Below are 15,031 nucleotides of genomic sequence, written 5' to 3'. Positions count from 1 at the left end.
CATTAGTTGGAACATTGTCAAAAGGAATAGATTTCATAAATTGTGGAGCATAACATCCACTGTTGTATGGTCAGCTGCTGTTTCTGCTTCTGCTTTTACATCATATGGCATTCTGATGTTGGATTGGATTTGGATTGGATTTATTGGATTTCTATGCCGCCCTATTCCCAGAGGGACTCAGGGCGGCTCACAAACCAAAGTAAGGGGGGGATACAAACAGGAAGAAACAACAGACAAACAACTAAAACAGTTTAAAAACAATCAACAACCACACAAATTCGAGTGGGGACGGGAACTCGTCAGCCGCAGGCCTCTCGGAACAGCCAGGTTTTAAGGGCTTTGCGGAATGTTTTCCATTGTTCCCCAGAAAACAATTTTAGAGTGGAGATTAATATCAGACAGGAAACAAAACAGCTCCACACCAAGGTTCAAATAATCTAATTTATTGCTTAAAGTCTTTGCAGAGGAATATACTCAAATAATGATCATCCTTTTCCAAAATGCAGTTAAGCTTACAAGATGTTAGGCCTGCAGTTATATCCCTTTTTGGATCTTTGGCCTGCCACACTCTCTCTTATTTCATTATGCTGTTTCATTCATGTAGTAATTTGGAGGGGGGAATAGAAAGGAATAGAATTGTGGAAGGTGTTGTGGTCATTCTTTTCTAGAAGCCCAATGTCATCTTTGGTCTCTGCACCTGACAGGAACCAGCTGTGTGGAGATTCCAGCGTGGAAGAAAAAGATTGGACCATGTGATGGATTTTTGGGTATGGGGACAAGATCATGAACTCTTCAACTGGGTAGAAATCCGATGTAACTTCAAGAATTGGGATTCCACAGAGGTGCTAAGATGTCTGATTTATTAAATTGGGAGTTTAAGGATTGTTTTGTCTTGGACTCTGATTTAATTCTGCATTATACTTGGAACGATGACACAAGAATTACAAACTCAATAAATTGTACGTTTGAAAGAACACTGACAAATACAAAGTTAATGATATAGTGATAAATTTATGTTTTTAAAATGGAAATATATGTCTTACTGTAATGCTTTAGGAATTCATGTAATGTCTCTGCAAACATCGGACATCATTTGATGTTCATCAATATGTGAAAAATCCTAACAGGGAATAAGAAACTTAGATGACCAAAATCAAGTTCAATGCACGTGATGAAAAGGAGAAATCATTAGGTTAAAGAATATTGGGAATTGGGGAAAATGAAGAAGCATGAGCACAGATTTTGAAATGGGCAAAAATACTAAATCTAAATAATCATAAACATCCTACACAAATCTTTATTTGATAGAAATGCCCCTCTGCCCCTATCACTTATATGTTTCGTATAGGTATAGTCATTCTAGTTTTTTTTTCAGCAATTCTTCTGAGCCAGAAATTAATTTCTCTTTGTGAGTTGCTCAATGTGGTTGAGGTCAGGTCGGAAAACAATGATGTAGCATTTGGGCAGGAATATGCATCCCAGTAATGCAGCACTGGAGGCCAAGATGGAGAAGACCTCTACAGCTACCATGGCTTGTCCTTTTGTGCTCAGATAGGCTGGAAAAAAGGAGATCCACACACTGCAAAAGACCAACATGCTGAAGGTGATGAACTTGGCTTCGTTAAAGGTGTCAGGTAATTTACGGGCAAGGAAAGCCACAATAAAGCTGGCAAAGGCCAAGATACCCATGTAGCCCAAGACACAGTAGAAGAAGAAAGCTGACCCCTCATTACATTGTAAAATCATTTCTTGGGGCTGTGAATGCATGTCCAACTCAGGGAATGGGGGAGATATTGACAACCAAACAATACAAAGACATACTTGTGTAAAAGAGCAGGAAAGGACAATAGAAAAAGCGAATCTTTTCCCCACCCATTTCCTCATCTGAGATCCTGGTTTAGTGGCCACGAAAGCAACAACCACAGTGATGGTTTTTCCCAGTACACTAAAAATGGCTACTGAGAAAGTGATGCCAAAAGTTGGTTGCCGGAGAAGGCAGGTCACTTTGCCAGGCTGTCTGAGGAAGAGCAAAGAGGAGAGAAAACAGAGCAGAAGAGAGACAAGGAGGGTGTAGGTGAGGGACCGGTTGTTGGCTTTGACAATGGGAGTATCTTGGTGCTTAATGAAAGTTCCAAGTATCCAAGAGGTCAAGAGGAAGAAACAAAGAGCAGCTGAGGCCAAACCAATTCCTAAGGTTTCTTCAAATGTTAGAAAAACCAGCAGTTTCAGGATACATTCTTTCTTTTCTTTATTTGAATAATGATCTTCTGAACATTCAAAGCAATCTTCCATATCTGGAAGGAAAATCAAGGATATTTTTTTCATCTACACATTCCATAGTATTCATATTACTTTCTCAATGCGTGCCAGTTGTTATCCCTTTGAGTTCTTTCCACTGGTTTCCAAATGGATCATCTTTCTATGAAAATTCAGTTTTTCCTCAAATGGAAAATTTAGGATTGGCAGAAAACAAAGCAGAAATGGAAGGATGAATATTCTTTGAAATGCAACCCTTTGTATCATTTTAAATTGTATTGCTATGGAGGCCATTTGGACTTTCCCCATTTTTTTTCCAAAACATGGACAAGAAAACCGTGAGGATATATGCATGTCTCTAGTAACAGAGAATATTGACCTAAACAACAGATTGTGAGCCACAGCTATAAAAATGAATATTCACAGATAACTAAAAGTATTATTTATTTTGACACTGAGGTAGGGTATTACAGTTTGCTTAAATTTACTGATTTATTTAGCACCATGCTTTCCCCGAAAACAAGGCAGGGTCTTATTTTCTTTTGATCCTTGAACCAAGAGTTTGGCCTTATATTCAGGGAGGTCTTATTATTTGTGAGGTGCAAGAGGCAGTGAGTGTTGTCATCTTATGGCTACTGCTGTGTTGCAATATTTTCGGGGAGGGCTTATTTTTGGAAGACAGCTTATATTAGTGCATGTACTCAAAAGCCCGATTGGGCTTATTATCTGGGGAGGTCTTATTTTTGGGAAAACAGGGTATATGGTAATGTTACATTAGCCAGGAGACTATAATGTTAATACAGACTACTACTTTGGCTGCCTAAAACTTCTAGCTCTGTTTGTCTATGAAGAGTCTCAATCACCCAGCTCTAACTGGATAGCGGGAAATGGAAGGAGTTCTATTCTTTGCAGACAGCTGATCATTAAAAATCACCTTTGGGACAACCATGACCTGAATGACTGAGAACATCTATTGACATTTAGCTATGCAGTTTGGGATGAGCACCCTTCAAATGGTTGGGAGTATATATGGATTTCCAGCAAAAAAAAATTGCAGACTACAGGAACCTTCAGTTTGAAAAACTGAACTCATCCCCAACACTCTGTACTTGTCTTCAACAGTGAAGGGACACAGGACAGAAAGGAACACAGTTGCAGAAAGAATAGTTCCACAACACAGTCCTTTCAACAGCTCCAAGAAGGCTCAATACCATTTCTATTAATCAGTTGACCCTGAGGACACAGACAAATTTCCAAGTGGCCACAACAACTCTCAAAAAGAATGCAAATGACCAGCTATCTGCAAGAAATACAAATCCTATTATTCCCCACCATCCGGTCAGAGTTGTAGAAGCTTCTTGGATGACAAGCAAAATGTCTTGAAGGGGACAAGCTAGCTCTGCACCAGCTCTGCCTTTCCTGCAGCATCAAAATCTAGTCCTATCCCTCCACCAGAGCTGCCTCGCAAATGAGCATCATAAATGGGAAGTGCAGGACCAGCAGGATTCTAACCATCCACATTAAATGCCTACTCATTTTCCCACCAGTGGTACCTATTTACCAGGCGGTGCCTAAGGCATGGAGCAGTGGGGAAGATCAAAGGGAGTTTGTCCCTGACGCCAGGCAACAGAGGATGGAGAAACAGAGGCAGCATTTACGGAGACTGACTCATAAGAGATAATCAAGTCCAGGTGGTTGTGTCTTGGCCCCTCCCAAGAGAGTATATAAGAAGAGCCTTTGGGAGGCATTCTTTTGCAGGACACAACCATTTGTAATAATCTGGAGAACTCCTTGTCTGGTCTGCCTTGTGTTCCCGTGTCTGTTGGAGTCTGGGTTGCTGCCAACGTCTTGCCAGTGAGTCATGTCTGGAATTTCAGCCAACAGGATTATAATTGTTGTGAATAAATAGTGGCAAACATCTAAGCCTGTGTCTGCGTTCATTACTGGACGGAGGGGGCCCAGAACACTATACTACACCATACCATACCATACCATACCATACCATACCATACTATACTTATTGAAAACTGGACCAAAAGAGAGGTGTCGGACTTGTTGAGATAACTTTAACAACTTTATTAGAACAGAACAGCAAGCAACAGCATCCCGATCTGCTTGACATCTATTTATACCAGAGCTGTCAAGCAGACCGGCCAATGGCAACAGAGTAAAAAGCCCACTTCCCGCCAGGCACATCTTAATCAAAGGCACAGACCTTTGGTTGCCGGGCTGCCTGTCGTACGTTGAGGACCTGTGGCTGGTGATAAGTTGAGGACTTTAAACCAATCACAAGTCGAGGATATACTATGCTATGCTAGGCTAGGCTAGGTTAGGCTATGCTATTCTATGCTATACTATACTATAGACGCGTGATGATGAACCTATGGCATGTGTGCCACAGGTGACATGCAGAGCCATATTTCTGGGCACGGCAGGGCACTGCAGCCCTTGGCAGCCCTCAGATCCAGTGCGTATGTGCATGCCAGCCAGCTGGTGTTTGGCCTTCCAGAGGGCCAGGGGAGGCTGTTTTTGTCCTTCCAAGGCTTTAGAAAAGCCTTTAGAGCCTAGAGAGGGTGAAAAACAGGCTCAACAGCCCTACCAGGAAAGTCTCCGGAGTCTGGGGAGGGAGAAAACAGCCCAATGGCTCAACTGGAAGTTCGGGAATGAACTTTTAGTTTGCCTGTTGGACCTGTTTTTTGCCCTCCCCAGGCTCCAGAGGCTTTCCTAAAGCCCAGGGAGGGTGAAAAACAACCCAATGGGCAAACCAGAAGTTCATTCCCGAACTTCCAGTTGAGCCATTGGGCTGCTTTCTCCCTCCCCAAGCTCTGGAGACTTTCCTGAAGCCTGGGGAGGGGGAAAATAGCCTCGCCCAGCCTCAGAGGGCCAGGGGAGGCCATTTTCTCCCTCCTCAGGCTTCAGGAAGGCTTCCAGAGATTGGGGAGGGAGAAACCCCGCCACATGAAAGTCGCTCACACTTGCAAAGGGGGGGGGTCGATTGCACATGTGCTGGTGTTTTGCTTTTTATCTTATCATATTATCTTTTTTATTTTTCATTCCATTTTAGATTTTATTTTAATAAAAAAAATTAAATGCATATCTTTGCCTACTATGGAATGGAGGGGAGCTGTATGGATTTGTCAGTCTAAGGTTCACAAACTATCATTGAACAATCCAGGAATCAAATCCCAAATATTTTCAGTATAGATTCAATTAGCCTGTGTGCATTGCTTTGAACTCTGACCATGATTTACATTTTGAAATGTCTTTTTTTTATATAATGGAATATACACTAAAAAAAAAACACAGGGCCAAAATTCCAGCAATATAGTCACAGAGGAGATATTTTCTTAAAAAGCAGAAAAAGCTCACTAATTGCCTCATCAGAAAAATTATATATGAAGACCAGGGAGATTAAGAGAACTACCAAGAGGATAATTCAGCTTTTTTTCCTCAGCCGTTCTTTTGCAAAGGCCGATAACTCTATCATTAAATGATTCTAAAAATGCTTTTTCAAGGGAGACATTTTTCCTCATGGAGAAACAAATCCAGTTGCCTTTTTGAAGAAGCACTTTTGGGACAACCGTGACCTGGGTGGCTGAGAATCTCCATAGACATGATTAAGTGATATTTTGGTGTGTAATTACAACACAGACAATCTAGCTGGCTGACTGACACCAGTCCTGGCAGGGTTTGTGTTAATTCTTGGGTTGAATCGGAAATTAAAAATATGAATGTTTGTATCTGCTGGCTATAAGCATGCCACAGTAGGATAACTAATGCCCAATTAGGCAGACATTGTACTATGCCAGTGTTTATTTTTCAGGATAATGACTCTGCAATTAGGCTTTAGATGTTACCTCAGATTCAGTGTTGAGAAGAAGATCATTTCCAGGCCTTTGAGAGTTGGAGTCCCCAAGAGAGTTTGTCACAAACCACCTTAGCTCCTTTCACAGCTGAGATAATTTTAATTTTATCTGGAATTTGCTGACATGGAAACTGACTTGCTTAGAGGGCATCAGAATGGTTTTGAAAGAAATAAGGTTATTCGTGTAAAAAGCAAGAACCTGACAGACTCCATTTTACACTATAGCTCTACATTCTAAAATGCAAAAGACAGAAGTCTCATAATGACTTCTGTAACACATTCAGCTAATACCATATATAGAAAAAACCTTTAGGGGATTTCCGGAAAGGAAAGGTTAACCGAGGAGAAATTGGATGGGTCAACCAAGAAAGTGCTGGTGTCAGTCTCAAGAGGCTGAAGTAGATTGATTATTCTGATATGATTCTATTATCTCCATGTAATGGGGACTGAAATAACGGGGAATTTCCATTCAAGGGAATGTTTATGGGGAAACTGGTTGAATAGTAGCCAAATGTCATTATATAAGAAGTATTGTGTAACATTCCTTTATGTTACAGACATTTAAGGAAATAACCTGTACCCCAAAAACTGTATTTAAACGTTGTATCTGAACCTATCAGACATTCTCTCTTTCTGTCTTTCATGATTGAGAATCTTTTTGCAGAAGGGTATCTTAAATAAATGTTTTTTACTCTCGTTTATGAGATAGAGATTAATTTTCTTCACAGGTTTATAGACGTCAACACACACACAAGCACATGCAAACACATTTTATTTATATCTCTAGAGTCCCAATATAAATTACCTGCTGCTGAAAATGAAAATGAACTAGCGCTACGGTTGACACCTGTTAAGTATATCTCCTTTTGGAGACTAGAATTGAGTAGCAGAAGAAAGCAAGGCATGTGCCGCTGAATAGTCACACTATCAATCACAGCCGCCGAAGTTAAAACAAGGATAACTTTACTTGCATTAACAAAAATAAAGTAGGATAAACATTCTCCAAAACAAGCGATAAGTAGTCTTGAATTATATACACAGTCTATGATACAATACATTGGTTTACAGATGCTCAACTCATGATTCACCTTTTAGACAGGTAACTAACATACAGAGTAGCCACTATCCAATATACATTAATCAACTCCAATAAAAAGCACAGAGAACATACAGGAACACCCAGGAACAACCAGTAGTAGTTCCTACTCGCTCTTATGGCTGATTAAAGCAACAGCATCCAATCGCATCTCACTTGAGCATTTAAAGTGACAGATAAACTATGTGCATGTATTTATGTATGAATGTGTGTGTGTATGTATATACATACATACATACGTACGTACGTACATACATACATACATACATACATACATACATACATATATATATATATATATATATATATATATATATATATATAAAGTCACAACCCCTGGTACGCCTATATATATATATATATATATATATATATATATATATATATGTATGTATGTATGTATGTATGTATGTATGTATGTATGTAGGTAGGTAGATAGATAGATAGATAGATAGATAGACAGACAGACAGACACACACACACACACACACACACAGATACACATATATGTATGTATGTATATCCAACCCAAGATTAACATTACATCCTTAACAACATTTTCAGAAGGTATTTAATTTGAGACAGAAGTTGTTTAATTAAAGAATCTTGGAGAATGATTACAAATGCCACAACATGAGCATTTCTTTCCCATTTGGCAACTATAATAAATCTTACTGATCAGGATAATTTCTCCATAAATCATCTGTTGTCAGAAGTAATGACTTCAATATGTCTCCTATAGATAGCAAACAATCTTTCTCTTTTTTTTCCTCAGCAATTTGTCAAAGCCAGAAATATTACACAAAGTCTTACTTTCTCTTTTTGAGTTGCTCCCTGTGGTTGAGGTCAGGCCGCAAAACAATGATGTAGCATTTTGGGAGGAATATGCATCCAAGTAATGCAGCGCTGGAGGCCAAAATGGAGAAGACCTCCACAGCTACCATGGCTTTTCCCTTTGTGCTCAGATACACTGGAAAGAAGGAGATCCACACACTGCAAAAGGCCAACATGCTGAAGGTGATGAACTTGGCTTCGTTAAAGCTGTCAGGTAATTTACGGGCAAGAAAAGCCACAATAAAGCTGGCAATGGCCAAGATACCCATGTAGCCCAAGACACAGTAGAAGAAGAAAGCTGAACCCTCATTGCATTGTAAAATAATTTCTTGGAGCTCTGAGTGTATGTCCAACTCAGGAAATGGGAGAGATGTCAACAACCAAAGAATACAAAGAAATACTTGTAAGAGAGAGCATGAGAGGACAATAGAAAAGGCCAATCTCTTCCCCATCCATTTCCTCAGGTGAGATCCTGGTTTAGTGGCCATGAAGGCCACAACCACAGTGATGGTTTTGGCCAGTACACTAGAAATGGCCACTGAGAAGGTGATGCCAAAAGTTGGTTGCCTGAGAAGGCAGGTCACTTTGCCAGGTTGACTTAGGAAGAGCAAAGAGGAGAGGAAACAGAGCTGAAGCGCGACAAGCAGGGTGTAGGTGAGGGACCGGTTGTTGGCTCTCACAATGGGAGTATCCCTGTGCTTAATAAAAGTTCCAAGTACCCAAGAGGTCAAGAAGAAGAAACAAAGAACTGCTGAGGATAAGGCAATTCCTAAGGTTTCTTCAAAAGTTAGGAAGATCAGCAGTTTCAGGATACATCCTTTCTTTTCTTCATTTGGATATTGATCTTCTGAACATTGAAAACAGTCATCCATATCTAAAAGAAAAGTCAAGGCATTTTTTAATACATTCCATATTATTGAAAATAATATTCTTTATGGGTACCAACCATATCCCTCTTAAGTTTTTTTTCTTCTATTGGCTACCAGTTTGATCATGTTTCTATGGAAATGCAGTTTTTCCATCATTGTGTCATCTGAGATCAGCATAAAAGAAGCACAATGGGAAGAGCCATTATTCTATGAAATGCATTCCTGTCTTATTCAAATTTATTAAAATTTAGCCCATTTTGTCTTTTCCCATTTTTACAAAACACAGAGAAGAAATCTGTGTGCGGGGGTACGTGTTTCGCTCTTTATATTCCAAAGAACAGGTTGTGATTCACAATTATAGAAATGAATATTCACCTTGAAGAAGTCACAAAACTATTTGCTACACTAAAGTAGTGGGAGGTTCATTCTCCCAGCTGGTGGTTTGGTGTGCAAATGGTATAGGGTTTCCTGCCTAGGCAGGGGGTTGGACTATAAGACCTCCAAGGTCCCTTCCAACTCTGCTATTGTATTGTGTTGTTTCGTTACCAGGCTACGTAACATCTTCAGCAGATTTTAGGGGATGACAGTGTTCTGTTTATAAGGGCTTAGGTGTGATGGGTGCGTCAACTGAGGGTCTTCTGACAGGTCTTGTGATGAATCAGTTTTGAGTTATCTGTGAGTCTTGTGATGGGTCTTGTGATAAGGAGATTAGCTCAGATCAGGCTCTTTCAGAAGTGAACTGCTGGTGAGTGGGAGTGTGGGGGGAATGGCATGAGTTTCTGGAAGGTCAGTGCTATCTCTGGTTGGCTGTGTGGTTGATTTGGATTCTAAGGGATTCGTATGCTGGTTGTAGGTCAATGTATCTATTGATGGAATTGCTTGTGGGTCCAACTAAAATATTGTATTACAGTTTGCTTAAGTCTACCCTGTTTTCCCGAAAATAAGACCTCCCTGGATAATAAACCCAATCGAGCTTTTGAGCACATATGCCCTTCCCCAAAAATAAGCCCTCTCCAAAATTATTGTAACACAGCAGCAGTCATGAGGTGACCATACTCACGGCCTCCTGCACCTCAAAAATAATAAGACTCCCTGAAAATAAGGCCAAGCGCTTCTTTTGGGGGGGGTCAAAAAATAAGACACTGTCTTATTTTTTGGGAAACATGGTATCTAATGAACACTTGCTGGAATGTATAACCTACCCTTTTCATTTGAAATCTTCCCTTCTGGACAAGGAACACAGTCGTAGCAACAGAATTGTTTTCCTTCCAACCTTTTCTTCCAGTATCCAGGGTAGCAATGGTCACTACACTGAGAAAATGGAACAACCTGTTAATAAACAGAAAAGATTTTGCAAAGGGAAATTTATAATCAATTTGTGTTGTTCTCCTTTATGGTGGGAGGAAGGATAGTTGAATTCATAAATGGTTACTCCAGGTGTATTTATAAGGTAAAGGTGTCCATGTACAGTTGTGTTTGACTCAAGGGGAGAGGTGGTATTCTGCTGGTTCGCACTGGTACAGGTGAATCAGTAGTGGCCGTAGTGCAAGGCTCCGCCCACCCACAAAGATCACAGCCCTTCTGCACATGTGCAAAATGTCCTGCACATGCCCAGATGTGCGCTCCTGCTACTGAACTGATAGTGAAGAAAAGAGGATACCATTACTGCTCTAGGGCCCATGCTCAACTCCATTTCTTGCCTGAAGAAGCCAGCATTATCCAGAGACATTTTCCATCAATACATGAGCAGCAGGGCTGCTCGCCAAAGGTACCAGGAACACTGTTACTTTCCCACCAAAGTGGTACCTATACATCTACTCACATTGACATGCTTTTGAATTCCAAGGTGGGAAGGAGCTGAGGCAGGACAGGGAACTCACCCTATTGCATGGTGCTCAGGTCTCAAAGTGGGCTATCTGGCTGACAAGCTCGGTGTCTTTAACCACTGAGCCATCACGTATTTATACTATCGATTAAAATGTTGACATTATAAGGATGTGCAAAGGGCGCGTTTGGAGAATGGCAGGGTGAATGGAGAAATATCTGTGACTACAATATTATGGGAATAGTATCTTATGATTTCAAATGGAAATGCAAATCCAAATATTAATAACTGTATTTTAAATTGTTATGTCATTTTGTCAATTTGATAATATTTGTACAAAATGTGCCATTTCAAAAATCACAAACTAGATTTCTAAAGAAACTATGTTCAATATTGCATCATAATGCATCAAGGAATAGTTGATTCAATGAATCCACACCTGGTTAAAAGCTGGGTGCCAGACAATCACCTCTTCATCAATGAATAATTCCTTCCCTTTGGGAACATGAGGATCCATTTTTCCAACTCTTACTCTCTGAAAGGATCTATTTGGAAAAGTGATCAAGTTGGTGATGTCGAATCCACCTGTTGCTTCCCCTTTCTCATTCAGGAATATTCTCTCCCCGGCTGAATTGTTAAAAGAAATGCCTTGAAGAAATGAATGGAGCTAATTGAAAGGGAATGAAAGAGAGTTGGAAGAATAATAATGAAGAAGTGGCCAATATATTTAATTTTGACTTTGATATTCTTCCCGTTGCTCTAACAAATATCAAATAATCTATATTTCAGAAAAAGACACAGGTCTGATCTAGTATTAATTTCATGTTATTTCTGAGGGGGGGGAGATGAAACAACAGCAGCTAAGATATCAAAATCAAACCAAGGTATGATACAACTTGATTCAGATATGATTTATATTCACTTTTTAAACAACTAGACAATCAAACTTGGACCAGATATAAACTCATCCTACATTGTTCTTTGTTAGTACAAAGATTTTTGACATCCTGAGAATGAGAGAATGAGAGAGACAAATAGAGACAGAGAGATTCTCTCAAACATACAGTAGTTAGAAAGGGTGGAAGACACAGCTGACATTTGGGTCAATCCTTTGAACATTGATAGAGAGTGAGTGCTTTGCATCCCAACTCTGAAATGTTCATGAGCCAAGGAGAAGTAGATGAGAGAACTGGCTGAGGATAAATTTGGATAACAATAGCACTTAGACTTATATACTGCTTTACAGTGCTTTGCAACCCCCTCTAAATGGTTTACAGGGTCAGCATATTGCCCCCAATGATCTGGTTCCTCATTTTGCAGAACTCAGGAGGATGGAAGGCTGATCTTCCTTGAGTTGGTGGTCATCATACTGCCAAACTGCTGGCAACCGGCAGCCAGTACAAGTAGCCAGCAGTACTGCTTTCTAACCACTGCACTCTGGTGAGAATAATTATTCACAAGCGAATCAGAAATGTGAAAGTTCTACATTTCAGAAATGTTTTTTGGGCACAAAAAGTAGAAAGAGTGCCTTCAGGCACAATGCAATTGAATTCTTCTTGGAACCAGGTTGGAAAAATTCACAAGACATGCCAATTTTATGTGGAGGTTAAAAGGTATTTATTCAATGAAAATTGATGCATACAGTAAATCCCCTTTATATGTAGATATTAGGAAAGACTTGGTTTAAGTTCATCCACTTATTTTTTTTAAAAAACTAATAGTTTTGTTTAGAAGAAGCTATATTAGATTGTGAATATTTGAGATTACCTGCCAAGGCAGCAGATTTGCCAATTCAACCCTTTGAATATCTCTCGTTTGGGATTTTGATCTCACTGCCTGATGCAAAGAATGTGCCACTGCATAAACAGCATTGTAGATACTGTAGCTTTGGCCAGTCATCTGCAACTCAAACAGAGGACCAGGTAGAGTCTCCAACTTCTCTTCTCCAGTACAGGTTTCACTAATCGTAGATAAATATAATTCTGCCTTTGAAAATGAACAGTCGAACAATTGCTCCCAAACCTCTTGGAGAAATCCATCTTTGTGGGTTGAAGGTTTGATGACTTGAAGAAATTCTTTGAACCCACAAACTTCTCTGGAATGTACAGTAAAGGAAAGAGCCCCGTGGAACAACTGGAAATCCCAACTCCTTTGAATTCCCATCAGAATGAAATCAATCGAATTCATCAGGATCCAAACCTTCCTAAATAACGTACTCTCTTTATTTTCAGGATCCCATAGAAACATGACAGTTCTCAGCCACACGATTATGATGGATTCTCCGTGGACAAGAAAAACATTCACTTTTCGATCCATCAATTTATTAAAAATAATTGAGACTGAGTCTGACAATTCTGACAAATCTTCCAAGTGGAGGTATTGTGGAATGTTTTGCGTAAAAGCTAAACAGACCCCGTTCTGTGAAAGCAATGGCTGCAGTTTCTGCAAAAAACGCTCTTCCTTATTTTCAAAAGCAAAGAGTCCAATCCACGTCCATCCAAAATGGAGAAGAAGTTGTATAAGTCCAGTGTACTGATGCTCCTCTTTGGGGACCATGCAATAAAGTGGAAATAACTCAGTAATTTGAAAGTCTTCTTGGGCAAAGGAACCATAAATCAACTAAACAAACGGAAAAGAGAAATTCATTATTCGTGAAAATCATGGGGAAAATATGAAGAAGACTATGGGATAGAAACTCAATGAGGCTTTCCCTACATTGAACATTTGTCCAATTCTATGTAGATTATGACATTTGCTGGAAAAGAGAAGCAAGCAAAATTCCTTGATGAAATATTTTCTCATCTGAAATATAACTAGATCACTCACTTTCCTAATACAGAGTTCTGGTATGTTCATCCCCTTAGAACACCTGGAAACTTGCTAACCATCTGAGTTTTTGAGCTCTTCTCCGCCTAAGGAAAGGATTCTTAAGAACTAGACTTACTGGATTACCTTCTTCACTTATTTGTAGCAGATAAAATAAAATAATTATACGTGGAAGACTATGCCCTTGAATTTTTGGAGGAGTAGAATTAATCATTACTTCATTTACTACAATTATTATAGAGATCTTCAAAAGTACCAGGTAGCCCCAGTACTCCAATAATTTCCAGGCAAATCAGTTGAGTTTTAAATTCAGTTCTTATTTTCAGACTCAACCAAGACATAGCAAGTGGAGTTGTCACCTGTTGTCAGGTAGCTTGGTGGAATCTGGAGCTGAGTTGAGGGCAGCAGTGAAAATGCTGATAGCTTGGATTTCAGGAAGTGGCTGAAAGAAGATCCTCCCTAAACCATGAGGCATGATAGCAGCATTCCAATTTTTGGGATACACCTACAAAGAAGGGGTGGGGGCTCACACTATTTTCCAAAGCACTAAAATGCAACATGAGAAACCATGGATAGAAACTAACCAAGGAAAGAAGCAACCTAGAACTAGGTTGAAATTTCCTAACAGTGAAAACAATTAACCAATGGAACAACTTCTCATCAGATGTTGTGGGTGCTCCATCACTGGAGGCTTTCAAAAAGAGACTGTGCAGTGATTTATTTGTAATGGTATGGAGTTTCCTGCTTGAAGAGGGGGTTAGACTAGAAGGCCTCCTTCCAACTCTATTATTTTAAGTGCTACTGAGCCTTTTCTATCCTCCTTTTGACACAACTCCAGATTTTCCCACAGAGTGGTCAAACTGCAGTGTTTCAAATAAGATTAATGTACTGTAATTTGTGATTTTAATTTTAATTTTCTAATCTATGATTGTAATAAAAGATTTAAATTTTCTTGACTGATTATTTTGAGCCAACATAGTCCTGCAGAAAGGCAGGGCAAAATACTAACTAACCCTACAATACAACCTTCAAAAATGGCTAAGAAAAAAGGTTGAGTTTTATGCTAAACTACTTCTATTATACACCAGGAAATCATAGTAAGAAGAGTTGTGACCTATTTCTGGCTGGCAGTGAAAACACATGTATGATTGTAATAAAAGATTTTGATTTAGTTGGATTACCTTGAGCCAGTCTATTGAGTTGTTGGAAAAACAGAAGAGGGTGGGATAAAAGTGTATTTAATTGAATTCCTGCAGAAAGGTATGCAACTAGTATCTACTATTAATTACAAAACAGTTTTTCTCTCTTACTCCATCGTAAACTACCTGTGGAATTTTGTAGACATTTATACTTTCTGCCATAAAGGATGATGTATCAGGACCTAACCCTCCAATGATGGCCATGAGATTCTTCTGGCTATCACATTTGTAGTTGGGGACAAATTCCTGTGATTTGAAAAG

The 15,031-nt window shown here is 39.5% G+C and overlaps 1 protein-coding gene across 1 annotated transcript; it reads right to left on the bottom strand.

Moving 5' to 3' along the window:
• Window positions 1-8,026: 8,026 nt before the first annotated feature.
• Window positions 8,027-13,301, bottom strand: LOC116522005 (vomeronasal type-2 receptor 26-like). The gene is made up of 4 exons (XM_032236593.1): window positions 12,513-13,301; window positions 11,185-11,412; window positions 10,123-10,249; window positions 8,027-8,925 (listed from the first exon to the last, which is right to left on the bottom strand). The coding sequence occupies exons 1-4, from the start codon at window positions 13,299-13,301 to the stop codon at window positions 8,027-8,029; spliced, it is 2,043 nt and encodes a 680-aa protein (XP_032092484.1).
• Between the last annotated feature and the right edge of the window lie 1,730 nt (window positions 13,302-15,031).

Source organism: Thamnophis elegans, chromosome Z, assembly GCF_009769535.1.
Source record: "Thamnophis elegans isolate rThaEle1 chromosome Z, rThaEle1.pri, whole genome shotgun sequence".
NCBI lineage: Eukaryota > Metazoa > Chordata > Lepidosauria > Squamata > Colubridae > Thamnophis > Thamnophis elegans.
The sequence above is the reverse complement of the archived record's forward strand: the minus strand, read 5'-3'. Positions and strand labels throughout refer to the sequence as shown.